The 20,338-nt window shown below is 39.9% G+C and overlaps 1 protein-coding gene across 5 annotated transcripts in view; it reads right to left on the reverse strand.

Moving 5' to 3' along the window:
* Window positions 1-20,338, reverse strand: part of kcnq1.2 (potassium voltage-gated channel, KQT-like subfamily, member 1.2) — a 182,482-nt gene that overhangs the window by 118,757 nt on the left and 43,387 nt on the right. For 4 of the 5 annotated variants that reach the window (XM_031283370.2, XM_036002880.1, XM_031283369.2 and 1 more), the window contains 2 exons: window positions 20,118-20,171; window positions 19,609-19,720 (listed from right to left, as the gene is read on the reverse strand). In XM_031283370.2, coding sequence (XP_031139230.1) covers window positions 19,609-19,720; window positions 20,118-20,171 — 166 coding nt within the window. The remainder of the gene's footprint in view (window positions 1-19,608; window positions 19,721-20,117; window positions 20,172-20,338) is intronic. The other variant, XM_036002882.1, reaches the window with a different exon arrangement.

The following is a 20,338-nucleotide window of genomic DNA, read 5'->3' on the forward strand; positions in this document are numbered from 1 at the left end:
TCACCTCACACAAACTCATTACCACTTCTTCATTCTCTCGCAGATCTAACACTCTCATCAACTATTCCCCTGTTCACACACAAGATACTGTATATAGCAACCCTCACCCACACACAAAAAGAAAACTACTCCTCCCCTCAGCCAAGTTAAAGGAAAATTCCTGTGAACTACATATCTCTTATGACTGTTTTTATTTGTGTTGTTTTGGCCATCATTTCTATTGGTTAAGTCAGGGTTGTACACATCAAAGTAATTGTGGAGATATGGAAACACAGCTGCATCACAACAAAGTAGTGAAATAAAAGAAGTAGTCAGACAATCAGACAGGTTGTAAACAAGCAAACTATTTTAGCCACTTTTTTACTTGAAGGTAAAAACTGAGAGTGAGCACGCCCAAAATATCTGAAATACAAAAATAAGTATGGTAGGTCAAAGTTGAACCTGTACTGTAAGTTAGTTTAACTGTGATGGAGGTTTACAACAGACACTTTGGGCCTTCATTTCCTCTTCAAAATAAGTTTGGCTAATATCATATTTGTTTAAAACCTGTCTGATCATCTGACTGCTTATGTTTCTTGTCTTGTTTCTGCCTTTTTTTTAGCAATGTTGCTTTGGAAGAGTACGATGTTATTTTACTGATAGGAATAATGGCCAAAGCAAGTAAGAAACAGGAATTTAGCCTGAGGTCAATATGGCCTCTCTATACATTCAGCAGTGGCGCGCATGTGCAGCAACTGCACTTCTGGAGAGAATGTAAAAATATGAGTAAACTAAATTATTATTTTTTTTCTAAACCATACAACCCCAACCTAGACTAACACAGTGATGTGGTATCAAAACTTGAAAACACCCAAAGCACCAATGTCTTTCGCAGCCTCGTAAGAAACTAGTCCTTCTCTTTCATATACATTGCAAACTATACCTCAACATCAACAACCCGATGAACTCTTTGCACTCGCTGTGCCCAGTCAGTGTCTGAGGACCCTCCCTAATTTTAGGTGAAATAGAGCAGAGCCAGCAAAAACACAGCAGCAGGGACAAGGCCTGTAGTGTAACAGAGCTAGTCCAGATCTGTATGAAACATGATCGACAGACAGACTGGGCTCGAGGAGACTGGGAGGGATCAGGACTGCTGTCAGTTTTGACACTGTCAGGCGCATAGACAGGTAATTCTATCTGAATTGTAGCAATGAGACATGGATGGATTTTAGTAATGCTAACGCAACACGTAAGAACCACGAGGAGGAGACAGATTCAGTTGCATGAATGCAATGTGAATCCTATCTGATTACAAATGACAGCTTTTATAGATGTTTCACAGAACTACATGTCATTTCAAGAGTAAAAAAAACCCACTACTTAACTTGCGAGTACAAATACCTTTCACTAGTGACACTCATAAAGTGGTTTTAAGTGTTGCTCAGAAGAAAAACAGAATTTCACATAATCTAGAATTAGCTGTGGGGTGTTTCTCTTTCCTCCCATTTCACCTCTCCTTAAGTGCCTCTCTCCCTCTGTCTCTCCATCCCCCCTCTCTACCTCTCACCCTCCCACAGGTCAGCCCAGCTCTGGCCCTCTCCTGTGTATTTAAAGTAATTGCTCATGGCAGTCAAGGTGTCTGCATAAGGGCCTGTCATAAGCAATCCACTGGCATGAGTAGGGGCCTTGTGCATGAACCTAATCCAGTCAGTGAAGCCAAATGGACAGACGGAGGGTGTTAAGAAGTTGTTTAACAGCAACATGAAAAAAGTAGGTTGTGTTGGCTTTTTATCCTCTCAAGTCATTTTCCTTATGCTGAACATGATTCTTTCTGTATGGCTACCCTTCATGTTTTGCATAGGTGCCTGTTACTATGTAAGTTTTACTACATGCCACAGAATTCAAAGTGAGAAAAAAATGATGTTTTAATTTTTTACTTTGTTGTTTTGTCATGAGACACTCTCGTGACAAATTTACTGTGAATTCAGAAGATACTGTGTTCAAACATATTACATTTTCTCATTATTACCACAAGTCTTCCCCTTGTTCCCTTTCGCAGTTGTGTCTAATCAGTAGACTGTCAGATGTAGTGTTTTTTTTGCACAAGTGAACAGGTCTCTGTATTTGCATTCACACTGTGAGGGCTGTTTGCTAAAGGCCTTCGACACACACAGAAATTCCTCACTTACTTACAACCCCACCACACCAAGTCCTGTAGCATGTTCAGTGGCACAGACAGACAAACAGAGACAGACAGGAACTAAGGGGCAAGACCAAACGTCGACCCTCTCTGGGGCATGGCGACTCTGGTCAGACACAGCAATAAGAAGTGGGGCCTCGGCCCCTCCAGCCAGACTTGAGAGGAGACGACTTAAGATCCTAAGTGTTTGGGAAACAGGCCCATCAATGTCAAAGCCTTTTATTGCTTTGGCTTCCTATTGCTTTTCCCTGCTTGGGGGTTAGTATGACTCTACTCCCAGCAAAGGCAGTGGTATGGGTTCATCTTTCATGAGTCATAACCTTGGCAATTAAGTAAGCACACATGAGGAACGACCCAAGATTAAAAGAAAAAAAGGCCATGGGTTGTTTTAAGTGGGTTAAGAGTGAGGCCTTGTCGTTTTATGCATACATAGTATCACTGAAATGTTTTCAATTCCTTTCTATTCAAAAAAATATATATTTCACAATGTATATGTTGACACTTAAACATATAAATCAGAGAAAAAGACTTCTTAATTTCTGATTACTTAAAAACATAGCTTTACAGAACTATAAAGATGCACACCCAAACAAAGTGACTGAAAATCAAAATGCAATTTCGAAAAAATAAAAAAGAACTGTATTAATTTACATTATGGACAGAAAAAATGTATACCTAAAAGCGGCCATTGCCATGGTGTACGTGCATTATTAGGCTGATTAAATAACATTTCATTTCTTTTACCAAGTGTTTTTTACACAAATGTAAACTTTTTCCAGATTCTATGGAACAAATTGATGATCATTACTGATTGTTTCATAAACAATTTAGTTGGAAACACAAATTTAATAACAACATTATGGCTCTTTTGTTTCAATACAAAATACTGTGTTAAGTAACAAATGAGGACTTCATCTAGATTTCATAGCACACAAATGACCAAATGCAAATGGCTCAAAAATGATGAAACTCAGAGCTTACAAAGTCATCTTTACTAATAAACTGTAGGCAAATAATGTTTGCTTTCTTGTCCAAACTAAATTTTCTAGAGCTACCAAGGAACACAGCAAAAACACAGGGGAATGGAGGAAAATGGGAATTGTTGGTTTTAACCCAAAACTAATAATTTAGTTAGCCTTGACTCAACTGCCCAAATTGTTTCAGTGTTTCTATTCAAAATATGTCTTTGTTTTACCATATGTTGTCCATAGGGTGCACAGAAATGTTTTTATCTAGCTACATATCTGTCCTTCTTTCTATTTTTCTATATAAGGACACACAACATTTCACCCAGTTACACACTGCCTTAGTCAGTGTGCCTCAGCAGTGTTCTGGGTGAAGCACCCAGGATGGAGCAACTGGACGGGTGCTGCCTGCTTTGGCACTTGCCAAACAGCTTGTTTTAATGCTCCTGACAACCCTGTGAGATGAACCCCTGCTTACACCAACACACACTGCGCTCCCCTCGCCTCGTCTTTCCTCTCTAAGTCTGAAACACGAGGTGAATCCGTTCCACCCTCCCTCTTGGTAGATTTCCCTCCCCCCTCCACTCTAATCTGGAGGTTTTTTATAACAAATGACAAACTGTCTTAAGGAGAAAGTCTTGGGATGACTAACTATTTACTCTATTAGAATGAAACTGTGGAAAATGCAACACAGAGTCAGTTTTATCAAACAGTACTGAGAGCTGACTGCTGCAAATGTATTTTAGTACACTGCCCTGAAACTATCAAATAACATTTCTCCAGTTGAAGTTTTCTTGCATTAAATGTTACTTTTTAAAAACATGTTTGACAAATGGTTTCTATAGACTGACAGATTGATCAGATTACATCCAGTCCCAAAGCCATGACTGAGAATAAGCAGGTCAAAGCAGAGATAAACAGAGAGAGTACATATGTACAAAATGTTAAATTGCATTTGTCAAGTTATTTAAGTGCATTGTTTAAAATGTGGAACTTGAGATAGTGTTTAGTGTGGATTATTTGCATTCATAAATTATTATTTTCCCAACACTACATAAAACTGACTGATTGTTTTTATTCTGTTTCTATGGACCTTGCTCTCTTCTCAGGAAACTGTTACTGAGTCCAATAATATTGTTTCTTTTGTAGAAAGGGAGGGTGGCTTTTGAAACAGTTATCTGATGGGAGGCTAGAAGATTATGTGTGTGTGTGTGTGTGTGTGTGTGTGTGTGTGTGTGCGTGCGTGCGTGTGCATGTGTGCGCGTGTGTGTGTGTGTGTGTGTGTGTGTGTGTGTGTGTGTGTGTGTGTGACAATGTAGGGGGTGCTGCCTGATTGTCGTCGAGTCTGTCCTAAACCCACAGAGCCAAACTGCCGCAGGAAGAATTTGTGCTCCCGTGTACTACAATATCCTGTTTGGACTCAAGCTGCTCTCCCCACTCCTACACACACGCACAGAGAGAGGCAGACACACACACACACACAGACACACACACACACACACACACACACGCACACACACACACACGCACGCACGCACGCACGCACACACACACACACACACACACACACACACACACACACACACACACACACACACACACACACACACACACACACACACACACACACCCTGCTCATACATCACACTCAAGCCCTGGCCAGAAACATACGGCTTTGTTTTCATTGCTTTTATGCACACACTTCTGCAGTACTGCTCTGCAGATCGTGTGATGCTAGTTCTATAGGCTTTTAATGTGATACACTGTTTGGGGTGTAAGGAGAGTGTACGGGTTGGATGTGGGTGGTGCAGTGGACAGCGGGCTGACGTTGTTGCTCAGCAGTAATAATATGGCCCCTCTAGCAATCACAAGTCAGACAAAGTGTAAAAGCATTTGGATTACTGGGAGGGGAGTACAGTGCTTGGTTTGAGTGTGTGAAGCTGTGTGTGTATATATGTGTGTGTGCACATGTACAATAGGGGGGCTTACATGCATGCACACACTCTATGTAATAAGTCAATAAGAGGGCAGGGGATCTCGGTGCTACATCCATTCACCTAGCTATCTAGTCATGCAGCCAGTGCATATGTCATTCTGCATACAATCATAGCAAGAGAGGAGAGGGCTGAGTGAATAGTCCTGTGTGCACAGAGGAGCTCTGCTTCCTGTAAGCAGCTGATAAAGATTACAAAAAAAGGCAGATACATCACTTCCCAACAGAGCGCAGTGCATTTCCTGAAACTGACAACTGCTAGGACTTGTACTGAGGCCAGGGCAAATGTAAAAGAGATAGACAGAAAGAGAGAGAGAGAGAGAGAGAGAGAGAGAGAGAGAGAGAGAGAGAGAGAGAAAAGGGAGAGAGAGTGGGTGATTTGACCTGCAGTCAGGAAAAATGTTGTAATACTGTAGTGACACACCAAATGGAGCTTGAAAATTCAGAGAAACACACAGTGCACACATGCAAACACACAAAGCTTTTGATTAGTCCTTTTCTCCAAACAAGATAGCTGTATATTTCAAGATAAAAGTGCCTGCTCACAATCTTTATCTCAGGCCAAACTGTTATCAACCGTTTTGGAACTGGCACACCACAACTATTGTTCACGGCTCGACCAAAGCAGAAAAGCCTGACACAAAAAACCTGAAAACCTTACTGTAGCTCTGACAGAGGAGGGAAAGTGTGGTTTAGTCAATTATTTTAATGCATCTCTCCTTTTCTCTATCTGTCTTGCTCCAGAAGGGAAAAGTGTCATTGAGACGTAATAATGAATTGCAGGCAGAGAATATTGACTGGTGTAGCAGCGGTGATCGTGGTGGTGGTGTTGATGGTCTTGGTAATGGGCACACCCGACTGCAGACACCAAACTCATGAAAAGACTCTGACAAGGACATTTCCACTTAAGCTCAATCCTACACTTACCATTTCCTTCTCTGTGGAAACCAAGCAGAGGCACAATTATTAAATCTCCACAAAAAAAATCTATAAAAAAAAATAAAAAATAAAAGAGGTCAGTGATTGTAGCCTGCCTGTCAGTGAGGAGAAGTGAAAAGTGGAGGAGAGATGTTGCTACAGCACAGCCTGCTGCTCAGAGAGGGGAAATTATTTTCTCTTTAAACTCAGCTCCCCTCCTCCACACTGTGTAGTACTGCTGACGTTTGGCTTTCTTGCGCTGCTGTGTTATTTTAGTCGAACGTAACCTCTTTATCACTAACAAAACGAGGATAAACAAAAGGATCTGCTGGATATGACAACAGTAAACTACATATGATCATGTTAGCCTACTTAGCTCTATTATACTTTATAAGGAATTCACAAACCCACTTGGTGTGCTTTAGAGTGTTGCTTAAAGACTAAACCTCTTGTTGAAATACTGTTGACCTCCCTGCAGTTTTGTTTCAAGTGTTTTAAAATGTACTTTATTTTCACAGATAATTATTTGTCTCACTTTCAGGTACAAGGACCACTTTAGATTTTTTTTTAAACAAAACTATTATTTTTTTTCAAACTGTTGTAAAACAGATTACCAGGGTCGAACTACTATTAAAAAAAACTGTGGTTAGGTTTCCTGGGAACATTTTTTTTTTTTTTTTAGTATCGAGAGGTGCATTTTACATTCCACAGTTAAATGATACACATGCTTGAATTTTTCAAAGGCTGTTACAAATATGTTTAGATTGCCACTTTGAATTATACTATTAAGACCAAATAATTAGAGCAACTGATTCATTATTTCCCTAATAGACTTTTATTCCTAGCAGTTTGATGACTGCACTGAAACATAATTTAACCAAAAGCTAGAAGACACTTACTTTAAATAAATAATTTTTAAAAAGCACAGAAAGTGTAAAAATCATTATGTACTGTAGCGTTTGTAAAATCATGGCAACAGCCTTTTCCATTATATTCAGATGTAGAAAACATTTTATATCTTGTAAATCTGTTCAGTGTAAATCAGACTGTTTGATGTTTCACAGTTTGTACAAACTCCAGCTTTAGCAGTATTTTGTATGAGCTAACTGTAGAACATTATTATCACCTCTGTAACAACCGAAATTTCTCTGAGATCACACTACCCTATTTAGTGTTGTCCTCCTTTTCAAACACACAAAGACCTTCTTTTATTTGCATTGTGCACTGTATTTGTTTCATAGTGTGTATATTTTGATGTACAATTTTGACAGTTCTATTATTATGTTGGTAATATTGTGGTATCTATAGCACACCATGGGAATCTAAAACACGTGAATGGTTTGGTCCGGAAAATTTACAGTAATATTACAGTTAACCCTCTCCAACCTTTGACTTTAGCTGAATTAGAATTTTTACTTTACAGTAACTATCTGCACCAACAGCATACAAGTACCAATTCAAAGCATGGAAATCCTGAATTTTACTGTCACTCTGTTTTATTGTATGACTTTATCACTGATGATGACACTTTATCGTAACACACTTTCCTATAAAGCCATGATATGTTTTAACTAAACTTCTAAAAGATAAAACATTCAATATATTCAATGTACTTTTATGCATTTTTACTGCTTTTCAGATCCTCTAACTGGGAGGGCCTGCAGCACTTTGATCCACAGATACCCTCTCTGACTTCACTCCCAATTTTCTGACAAGCTTTGAAACAAAAGCATAAAACAAGGCCATAAAATTACAGTAGTAGGCTGGGAAAGACTTTACAGCACATATACACTTGCAGTATAAAGAGGCCGGCCTTTCAGCACTAGAAGAGACTTATTTAGAGGGTTATTAGTCCCTGCCATGGCCCCTGGGGGGTCTTTCATTATGACCTGGGCTCTATATTGCTGCTAACAGCAGTGGAAAAAAATACACTAGTGGAGTAGAATAGAAAGAAATGTGTGTGTGTGTGTGTGTGTGTGTGTGTGTGTGTGTGTGTTCGTGCGTGCGTGCGTGTGCCTGCGTGTGTGTGTGTGTGTGTGTGTGTTTGTGCCTGCGTGTGTGTGTGTGTGTGTGTGTGCTTGTGTTCGTGTGTGTTCGTGCGTGCGTACAAGTTTGGGAAATGGAGGTGACAGACATATGACCAAGGCTTACCTGTTCACCTTCTATAATTTAAAGCTTTTCTTTCGCTCCACTGCTTTAAAACATCTGGCTCCAGAGGCATTTAAGCTCTTGATTGATAATCTGGGGACTGCTTCTTTATCTCAAACTACAGTGAATAGTTGATAAGCAACAAGAAAAGTTCTTTTGTCTTTTTGCTTTAATCCTCTCCGTTGCTTCTCTTTTTCTTCGTACTGTCAAGATGTCACATGTAAGATAAACTTCCATCTATGAGAAATCCAACCACAGCAACACTGTGGCTGTGTTTCTCTAAGAAGCAAAGAACATGGCAAATTCCAGTGTACTCTCTGTGGTGCAGCTGCAAAAGTGTGGCTGTGAAGGGTGTCGCCTATAAAACTCGTGCAAAGCTTGGTGATGGTGGTGTGATAGAGGCAGCGCTTGCCAGACTGACTCTCGCTCCCTGTTGTCTTTCAGACTGGTCAGAGCGATAAAGAGAAGTTCTGAGGATGAGACTTCAATTGAAAACATAGAAACTCTCTTTCAGAGAAATCACATTCAGATAAACACTGTTACCAGGTACTACCAGGAAGTTGAAGCTACTGAAACAGGCCGGCATCTCAGAAAAGTAATGCTGATTTGTATGCATAACTCGTGGTCATGTAGCTTCTAGTCATGTCATTCAGCAACAAGTACTGTATCAGAGTTTCTGCAGAGTTCAACAATTACATTTAAGACATTTCCTTTACCCCTTAGAATGCAATTTAATACATTTGTACAGTAATACTGTTACTATTTATTATCTACTAAATCATTTTTTCTCAGTACTTCCAAACTGTATACAACAATAATTCCTAGTAATATAATTAATCAAATAACGTGACCTGAACTCAGAAAAGCAGCAGAAAATTGATGAATGTGTTAACTATTTAAAAAACAACTAAGTAGCAACAGTGTTTTTCACAGGTCTGATGGCACTGACTGAAACTCCACAAACAATACTGAAAACAGCCTCCAAACCACATCATGCACACACATGAAAAGAAATTATAATTAATGCTTCTGTCTACTGCAGGCTAGACAAAATATTAAAAACCTTTGTAAATTAAATTTAAAACATTGTAATACCTTTTTATTTGAGGGAACTGAATTCAATACTGTTTAAGACTTATCACCCTGAAAATGTATAAAGTATATAAAGAATGTTGAAATTCCTCTATAGCAAGCCTAATATAAACCTGCAGTGAAGTTATTGACACTGTAGAGCTTTCCTTAAAGAATAGTTTCCATGTGGCTGGGTTGGCTCAGTTGGTAGAACAGGCGCACATATACAGGTTTATGCCTCGACGCAGAGGTCCAGGGTTTGTGTCCAACCTGTGACGATTTCCTGCATGTCTTCCCTCTCTCTCTCCCCTTTCTCACCTAGCTGTCCATTAAAGGTGGAAATGCCCGAAAAATTATAAGAATAGTTTCCATTTCACATCCAAAATTGGGTTTTAGATGCATATTTTAATGCAATTTTAGCAGACTCAAATACCTTTCTGTCAATGTTTTATAAATAACCCACCTCTCTCTATCTAAAATAAAGGAAAGGGATATTTTAGAACAATCACACCTCCAAAGAAAATACATCGGAACCCTCCCACCTCATAATGTGATCTGAGGCTGTATCCTTGAGCCGATGCCAGGCGGCCCATTTTAGCCAACTCAACCTCTACTGACCCAGACCCAGCCTTAGTTCAAACACACAGAGTGGTGTTCATTCAGACAGGTGGGGCAGCCACACTTTCAAACACATGTACGCATGGGGACACATGGACACGCACAAATACATGCACCATATTATAAGTTCCCCTGTGGGTAAAGCATGGTCAAGAGCGTTGTAGCTCCTTTAGTCAACCTCCTCTCCAGCAGGTAAACGCCCTGGCCAGTATGCTATCCCTGCTTCTGCGTGTAAGAGGGGAGAAACCACAGGGCCCCACAGACGAGCTCCATCAACAGGCCCTCTATTCATCTCCAGAGCCGGAACACTAGTCTCTCTGACGAAGCTCCGGCACCTGGCTGCGGATGGACGCAACATCAAGGAGGCTGGGTGGCGGCATCACTGCTCGCCACACCTGAATAAACCCCCCCCGGCCCACATCAAATGGCACGGCTGACTATTTGAAAACCTGAGAGCACGAGAGCTGAGAGAGTTGAGCAAAAAAAGGTGGCCAAGACAGTTTTTGAAGGCTATTGGATTGGCTGTACAAACAGGCCACTCAGGTGCTGCTGCAGACTACTGTTTTCATTAACAGGAGTGAAGAAGAAACTGAGCCCGGCACAGGAGAAGGAGGAGGAGGAGAGCGTGGAGAGAAACACATACACACAAAAGACGATAGAGTGTATTTATACAGGTGCCTTTAATATTGGAGCAGGGAGGGGGACACACCTCTAAGAGACAGGGCAAGTCTGGGAATCCTCCAAGTAAGGACTGGGTGGGGCCTTACTTTGATTTCTCTACAGTCAGAGTAGAAGACGCCAGGATTATAGTGCGTTCCATTTACCTTGGAACTTGGAAGCCGAAGCTGGGAATGACGTCACACCCGAGTTGAATACGTTTACAAGTCAGATTTTCATTGTTTTCATTAGCTCTAGCCAGGTTAGTCATTGTTAGCAATGCCAGTTAACAACAATGCATTATGCTGTTTTTTGTGCATACAAACAGCATAGCAACATGTCCACAGATAGAAGTTGGACAGGACTGTGTGTACGACTGATTTAATAAGACACAAATAAGACAAAAGTACTAATATCTGTATGTTACTACAGCTTTCACAACTGTTGATGCACGGAGCAGCCATGTTGGATTTTTACCTCGGGGTACTTTGTGGTTGTCAGAGTTCCGAGCTCGGAAATCCGAGGTCAGGGGGGCGTTTCCGACTTTGACCTCGGAAAATCTGACTTCTGAGTACAAATGGAATGCACTAGTAGGGCACGGACTCCTGTGAAATCTGTTGGGCAATCTAAATACACAGTGACATACTAATCATGGTTGATGTGCTTTAAACTAATGTGTGCAAGTGAAATCACACAGTGTGTAAAAACACACTTATATATAAATGTAAGCACAATCACATTTCCTCCTCTTATTGATATACTACTACAACAACCCATACTACTGCACCTCTGTGTGCTGTACTCTCCACATAAGTAAAGTCAAGTAAAAAAAAATAGATCACAAAATCCTTCTCACCAACCAATGACCAAGTATTGAATGATCTGGTTCCTTGCACAGTTGTTATAGCAGTAATATGCCCCAAAAGTATTCTCAACTGAACCAACTGACAATTTATTTGATGTGATTTGTCATAATAGGTCTTTTCACAAAGTAAAAACCTGCATTTGTAATTTTCACCTTTTACTTGATGTTCTTTTGTGACTTATTTATTTCATAATACACACCATTTTTCTATATTTGTTTAAAATTTGGAGTATTTTTTGGCTAAATGTAATGTTGGTAATAATTAACATTGGTAATGTTAATTATAACTAATGACTACCATGATTTAGAAGCTTTTTGCATGGGTCACTATTCCAGACATAAAAAGTGTGTTAGCTTCCTCTTTAGTTATTAATGAGAAGGAAAAATGATATATGATTATTAAACAGAGCGACTGACTACAGTAAAATCACCCGTCTTGTTTGAACTTCATATGTTTAAGGAAAAAGAAAGGGAAAACAACAACACGTCTGTCTACAGCGTCATAAGAGAAAAACTAATACTGAACTATGGGTTATGATCCCAACTCTTTTTTGCCTATCTTTGGCTTGCGGCAGCTGTGAATGCTACTAAGTCTGGCCTTGTTCATGCATAGCTACTCATGCTGATTTTGGATTGAATCCCCGATCCACCACACCACACTGGGATACTTACCAAATCAGCATGCCATGACAGGCTCACTTCAGTCTACCACTGTGTGCAACCCAGGCAGATTTAAATGGAGCTAATAAAACCAAAATGGAACTAATATCATCTACAGACCAGTCAATAATCTGGATGCAGCAAATACTGTAGAGATCATGTTGGTGGGATATCATTTTATTTGGTCTGGACGATTTGTTTCTGCAGTATTTGCTTGCTGTAAGAGGCCATTAAGCAGTCACTGATGATTCCATTGCCATAAAACCCTTCCAGAACCACCAACACCACTGAGGGGGAGTAAACACTCTTACCCATTATAACAGCAGCATGAGGGCCTTCATTAATGCAGGATGACCAGTGTCAAGCATGACTAAACACACTCTTTAATTAAGCACTTCATGAAAATGCATTTTATTGCCCTGGGTGTCACATATCATAAAAGATGGCTTGCTGATTCTCTTTTTGGCGCCGGTAGGAGAATTTGCTCCAGTGGCTCCAATATTCTTTCTCTGTGGAAGAACAGTAACATTTTACACACAGCACAATCTTTTCGCTGTCGTATACAGCGTGTGATTTAGGTCTGTGTGCTCTGATCCAACGATAAACTTGTTTTGCAGGTTATATTACATTTTACTGTTACTTTTTTCACAAGTGCCTAAGTATCACATATCTCTCATTTAAGTAATTTATATAAACACTCAAAAATAAATGGCTTTTATTGCAGTAGGCAATGACGTAACACTGTATATTCTCCAATTTGTGCATGTGTAAGTTCAATCATACTAGAAAAGTAACTTGTGACATGGAATAATGTAGATATGGGTAAAAGTGCACGGTAAACCTTATCTGTACAGCACTGGACAACATGGCTTCCCTTGCTTAATTGTAACAAGAAGTAGCCGCCTCTGGCTGCATTGTTGGTCACTGTTTGGACTTCCAAGTGTAACTGTACATGTAGACACGGTTCTGTTTTCAGCGAGGCAACTCAAAGGGGTGTTGTAAGTCAAAGCTGTCTACCAGGCATGTTGTTCTTGAATTTCAAATGGAAGTCGATGACAGATGACGTTTTTACTTACAGTCTGTGATGCAAGAGTAATTCTAAAGAAGATTTTCTGCGATAAATATTCATATTCAGACAACTGTAGTTACCACATGTATTGCTACAGTATAATGTCCTTGAGGCATTATGAAATACACTAAAGCTAAATGGCGATAACACTTGTTAGATTCTTGTACATTGAGGGAGTTGAATCAGAGGATGATTCTCTCTCTTAGGGTCGGAATCCTTTGATCCATCTATAGTAGAAATAATATAAACAATAATAGGTCAACCAGAGACATGCACCATTAGCTCACATGTAAAAGGTTTCGACTAGAGGCTTGTACACACTGCAGAAATCAAACCCCAACATACTGCCTGTAAGAACAAGCTAATTTCTATTTTGAAATTGTCAGCTTAACTGTAGGATTTATGCTGGTTGTATTTTAGGAAAAGTGAGAGCAATTAAACTATTTCTAATGCATCCAAGTGAGTAAAGGTAGAGTGGAGGTCAGCAACCACATAAAAGCCCAGAGTGTGTAATGAGATTAACTACTGAATCCCTCCATGCACAGCTCGGTTGTCCAGAGAATATGAATCAGTGTGTGGCTGTTTTACTGCGCCAAGACTATTTTCTGTATTTTCTTTATGCTCTAGAAATTGGCAGAAAGTCAAGAAACTGTGGCACAATTTGTCCTTTTCTTTCTTAGTATCTTTCTCTATCTTTTCATAAAGCAGTAGCACCCGGGCTTTTCTTGATGCAGGGCAGGAGGCCAGGGATCTTACCCTACCCGTTTGTCTGTGTGCATATGTGTGTGCATTTGTATCTTGTGCATGTAGCCAAAGTGAGGCCCTTGGCAGTAAAGCCAAAAATATTAAGAGGATTTACTGGATATTTTCACATTAGATTCACTGTTGAATCTTGCATAAAGCCCCATAAAATAACTTCTTCATCAGCACATGTTTTGGAGAACAAAGTTGGGGTAGAGGGGCATGCTTTGGGGGGAACTTATATCACAAATATTTGTCAAAGTGACTATATTTAAGGTTTAAAAAGACTCCTGTGACAGAAACCATGAATGCATTTTAGATTTGTCCTCTTGACTAAACACCATATGTTTAAAACACCCCTCCATGCCATCAATATCAGAGTACAGTGTACAAGACAGGCATACAGAGGCCACACAGACAAAAAGTCAATTTGTTCAGAGCTCTGCACAAAAGACGCCAGTGCTCAGCAGAGAGAGGCCCCTACTTGAAGAGGACAGGCCGTGATGCATGTGTCTCTGCCTGCAATCCCTCCCGTAGCGCTGCAGTGGGTTTTCATTGTTTATCTCCGGCTAGCTTGTAAGAGGGGAACTAATTAAGAGCTGCCTGCAGGTGGCCCATGCAGGCTTTTACAGGTCTGAGAGGACACGAGAAGGAGGAGGAGGAGGAGGAGGAGGGTGCAGAACCTGGCCACATCCAGTAGGAGGAAGGGCAGAGTGCCTCAGGTCACAAGATGACAGACATTACTGAGGTGTTGCTGCTAGACAGAGAAAAGAACCAGGAGAGTTCTTTTTTGTATTTTGGGTACATGGAGAGGCAGAGAGACGATGCCGTTATGCAGAGAACAGAGAAAAAAAAGGGTGTTACAGCAGTGAGCAGGGAGAGAGAGATAGGACACAATCACTGCAATCAGCTAAACAAGGCCTTCCTCTGTTTGGGGCCTAATAAGTGTACTTGGAAACATTTACTCATTTCCCAAGAGAGTAAATGTCAATCTGTTTTGGGTGGATTTAGGATCAGCAGCCCCTCGGGGGTTTGTTATGATTTCATTCAACATTTAACTAATACATCTCATCAATTGTACAACTGTAAAACATGTATACATACACACACTGAATCGTAAAAAAAAAAAAAAAAACGCCTCATTTACACAGGACTAAGTAAACAAATAGTGAAGGAAGTGTTTACAGTAAAAAGGGAAATAGGATGTTGCAGTTGTGGAACGAGTGTATGTTTTTTTTTTTATTATTTAGGTTTTTAAATCTAACAAATTACCATAAGCTGGTTTTAAACAGACAAACAAAACAATAATAAATATGTATCTTCACAGAGGGGAAAAAGCATGATTGTGTGTGTTTATGTAGGTGTGTGTCTGTTTTGGGTTCAGAGGAGTGAAAGGCACGATTGCGTGCGGACGCTACCCTGCACCACTTCCTCTTCAGAAGCCCAGAGACGTCACAGCCAGCTGTATTGATGCTTCTCACACATGTGAACAAACACACACACACACACACACACACACACACACACACACACACACACACACACTGATTTTGGGGGTAGTCTGCTTCCGCAAAGCCAAACAAACAGTGGAACGTTCCAGCTTGTGCTGTCACAGAAAAATAAAAGTGATAGAGGTACCAGAAATGTAGAATAAAGGCTATTTGGACAAGCACCTAGCTTAACTGAGGAAAGTACCAGCTTATGTCAAATTGACATTAAAGCTGGAACGTGTGGAGAAACTTCAATTCCTGGATATAAAACAACAGAAAGCTGATCCTGATCCCTCAGGCAGTATGGGTGGATCTGGTAGCTGTCTGTAGAAATCTAGATAAGGATGCCAAATGACAGTGCTGTCCTTGGTGGCGTGACACAGGGGCCAAAACAAACCAGTTATGGAAATGTGCCCAGCATGACCCAAATCTGAGTTTGGCTGTTACAGCTGAGGTATGGGCATATCAGCCCTGCAATTGATACATAGACACAGAGATACACATAGACAGTCTGTCTCTGCAGCTGGAAGACTCACTCTGACACACTCAGTCATTAACACCCAGAGGCACACCCACAAAAAAGAAAGTAATTTTTTAAAAGGATGTCATTTATTCCTACATCTGCTCAGGGACTTCATTAATTATTAATCGACTGGCAGAAAATCTGGAAACATGGGCACCCGGATAGCTCAGTTGGTAGAGCGGGGCGCCCATATATAGAGGTTTACTCCTCGACGCAGCAGGCCCGGGTTCAACTCCGACCTGCGGCCCTTTGCTGCATGTCATTCCCCCTCTCTCTCCCCTTTCATGTCTTCAGCTGTCCTGTCAAAATAAAGGCCGAAAATGCCCAAAAATAATAAGAAAATCTGGAAACATGCTTATGTTGTAATTAACTGTGTAAGATCCAAATGTAACATGTAATGTTATAGTTCACTGCATGGTTGACTGTAACAGAGGTTGTATTAATGATAATGAGGAACGCTATTAGGAAATAGGCCCCTAACAAGCTATGGGCTGTTTTATGGCATACTTTACCAGTATGCTTGAGTATTTCCATATATCTTCTCCACTACATCTCAGAGGTAAATATTGTACTTTCTACTCCACTACATTTGTCTGACAGCTTAAGTTACTTTTCAGATCACACATTTTCATCCCCTACCTCCAGATAAATCTCCAGATTTGTTGATTTTGAATGTTAATGTTCGTAATAAACTGAAGGATTAAGTGTTCATTAATGGGCTGACTTACTTCTTAAGCTAAATAAACTATTTAAAAACCTATTGGATCAGCTGGAAACAGGGTTGTTGTTTTTTATAATAAAAAGTTATTAGAGATACGTGGTTCTCACAGGACAGCAACTATCTGGTGATTTAATATAATTTGATGCATGGCTGTAGATTAAACTACCCAACAGTATATAAAGGAGTTTAAAGCAGCACAACCTTAAACATCTACAGCAGTAAAATGCAATATATAATGCAGCAGTATATAACAGTTATACACTTACAGGGACCATATGACTGCACAATGACTACCTTTACTTGTGATACTGTAAGTATATTTTATTAATAATACTTACATGCTTTTGCTTAAGTACGGTATTGAATGCACACATTTTACTTGTAGTGGAGTATTTTCCCTGTTTGATATTGATACTTTAACTCAAGTAAAGCATCTAAATACTTCTTTTATCACTCTTCCATAACTGTCTCAGATAGCGTCATTAAAGGACAAATCCGGCGCAAAATGAACCTAGGGGTTAATAACACGTGTACTGAGTCGACCGTTCTCTGGGATATGTTTTCATGCTAATCGAATGTGACCAGTTTTATCGCAAACGGCTAATTACCTTATAACGCTAGTCGTCGGGGCACGGATAAAGTAAAAAGAAGTCAAACGACAAACGCCGTGCAACCAGTAACCAGTAACATGGCTCAACCACGGCGTTCGTCGTTCGACTGCTCATGACTTTTTTCCAAAGTCATAAACTGTCTGTACACTTACAAAGTTCTCAATGCTTTGGTTTGCATGTATGGACCCTCATTATGCTGCTGTGGAAGTGTGGTGCAATTTGAGCCTTGTTAGTGGTATAGAAATAGCGATTTCTTTTTACTTTACCCTTGCCCCGACGACTAGCGGTTTGCGATAAAACTGGTCACATTCGATTAGCATGAAAACATATACCAGAGAACGGTCGACTCAGTATACGTGTTATTAACCCCTAGGTTCATTTTGCGCCGGATTTGTCCTTTAATACAAGGATGGTCACTATACTTTTAGATATTAATACAGTATACACATTATGAGTGAGGACAAATGTTTCCTATAATAGGAAGGTTCAAACATTACCAGACTTACTGTATCCAATAAAATCTAATAAAAGAAAACAATAGGCTCCATTTAAAAAAACGAAAAACAGCCCAGAAAATTAAATATGAGAAACTGTAATCACATTTTCCAGGAGTGGCACTCATATCAAATTCTAAATGATTAATAAGAGTTTGAGTAGTGGCTCGTCATGGTTTCTATTGTATGTCAAGGATGACATTTTCCATGGTCTCCCCCCTGAGCAGCAGATAAGATCAGGGTAGATAGAAGGATGGAAAAAAGAGAGAAGAAGAAAAAAAGAGCTAGTACAGTGCCTTGTGGAATTCAAGTGCTATGTGGAGAAAGAGTCCTGGACCAGTGCCGCAAACGGGCAGGTCAAAAGACTGCAAGAGAGAGAAGAAGCGATCTGCTGCCCAGAACTCTCATTTTACTGTAAACGTTTGTTTTGTTAATGCTTTTACATTAACATGATCCTCTGTGGTGTGTGGAGAATTGTATCGCCCTTCAGATATTTTATCTAAAACTGGAAAGTATGTTCTCGGTGATATACACAGTATATATTTTAGGAAGGACCACATTATGTAGCTATTACATCAAATCCAATTTAGTCCATTTGGAAAACCTATATACAGTATGTTGCATTACAAAATGGCTCATAAATGCCTAATAAGATTGGTCAGAAAATTTAACTGCCAAAAGGACACAAATGACTGTAAATAAAAGTATCTGAGCAAAACAACCTGTGACCCATCATAGGCAAGGCCTAGTAATACTAAAACTAACTCTGTTGACCCACATTAACTAAAATGTGGTAAATATATACACTACAAGCACATACAAAGGACTAAGTGCAATATAAATATTGCATGTCAATATGCCACAGCACAGCACTCAAACTGCACCTTAAAGCTTTCAGTGCACATGAGCTGTCACCTGAGGCATTATGGATTATCCATATCCATAATGAATGAGGGGAACAGCCACATACACAACATCAACTACAGCCCCATGTAGCATTCAAACTTTGTTAAAGCCCATACTCTATTAACAACCCCTAGCCTACTGCATTTAGTCCCATGGGACTTGGTATTACCTGCCTGCTCAGTAAGTTATCACCTAATCTGTATGCAATGCTGCTTCATGACTCTGTCCCAGTGGGAAAGGCACTTTGGCAGTCTCCCACTACTGGGATTAAGCCTAACAATAGTGTTGACATGTTATCTGTGTAAAGTCTTTCCACTTTTCTTCTTTGTGAACACCCGTAGTGATTGTTGATAGTGTAAACTTGTGGTTGTGGGAGTACTGGTCTGTTGATAGTGGGGAAAAAGCAGAAGATAGTAGCAAAATAATGGGTAAAGAGTAAAGTGTTTTTGCAGCAGTTATTAACATCTGCTACCGCAGCAATTCACTTAGGAAGCAAAAAACATCTAATTACATCAGAATTACATTTTGGTTTACATTAATGAAACTCATTTGAATGAGCAGGTCAGTAGGGGGAAGGAACACCATTTGCAATTCACACAGCAACCAACAGCTGTGATTTCTCAATCCTATTAGGGCATGTGGTGACAAGCCATCCGGTACCTTAACTTGTCCTACAACCTATTGAGAGGGATTTCTTTTAAAATTTCCCTCAATGCTAAAGGAAAATCCCCTTTAAAACTCTCTGTACCTGATATGGCTTTGGCCCTCGAGAGTCTCTTTAACCCTCAAGAGAGTTCAACAAAACAACTTAATTTAGAGAGCAGCTAGAGGGGCTCTCTGGTCTGACAAAGGGCCTTTAGGTACCAAGACAAGTAGAGAAATCAGTATTATGTGTATCGAAGAATGGAGGGCAGGATGATGGATCGGAGGGAGATGGGGGCTCCAGAGAAGAGCAGAGGGGACATGTTCTGGGACTTACTGAGCTTCCACCACCGGCAGGGGAATGGCCTCAGTCATGTAGTCCAGCTCATCGCTTAAACTGTTGGCGCGGGAGATGTCGATGGAGGTGCTGTCATCATGATTCCTTCTCACTGCAAAGGAAAGAGATAATAGTTAATAATTTCAGTACACCCATATTGGGCTGGTCAACTGTATACAAGTTTAGATTTGCTTAATACATACTGAGGAAATGTTTCTTTTAATTAACTAATTTTCAATTGGAAAGAAAAAAGGTTATTGTTGCAGTGTATAGCTCTGAAGCCACCAGATATATGTAAAAGTTCAAGTAAATATTAGTGCACATAGTTTTTTTTTTACATCATAGAGGAATACATTTCATAGATTAAGTTAAATAATAGTTTGGAAATATCAAGACTAATGACAAAGTTGTGGTCGAAGGCAAAATAAGATGAGAAGTGCAGCTATAATTGTAATATATGTATTGAGTATGAGAAAACATAAAGCAGACAATAAGAAACAGAAAGATACCTGGAGAGCCAGGGCAGCTCAGAGTGAAAGACGACCAAGAATGTTGAGGAGGGCCTGATGCCGTACAAAAATAGTTAAAAGGAAGGGAAAAAATAAGAAAGGAAATAAGTTTAAACAAACACCTTTTTATATCAGTTCTTCCGTTTCAATCGTTTGGTGTACAACAGAAGTCCTCAATTAACATGCCGTTTTTCAAAAGGATGCAAAACGTCTATATACAA

This window comes from Sander lucioperca, chromosome 7 (genome assembly GCF_008315115.2).
Source record: "Sander lucioperca isolate FBNREF2018 chromosome 7, SLUC_FBN_1.2, whole genome shotgun sequence".
Taxonomy (NCBI): Eukaryota; Metazoa; Chordata; class Actinopteri; order Perciformes; family Percidae; genus Sander; species Sander lucioperca.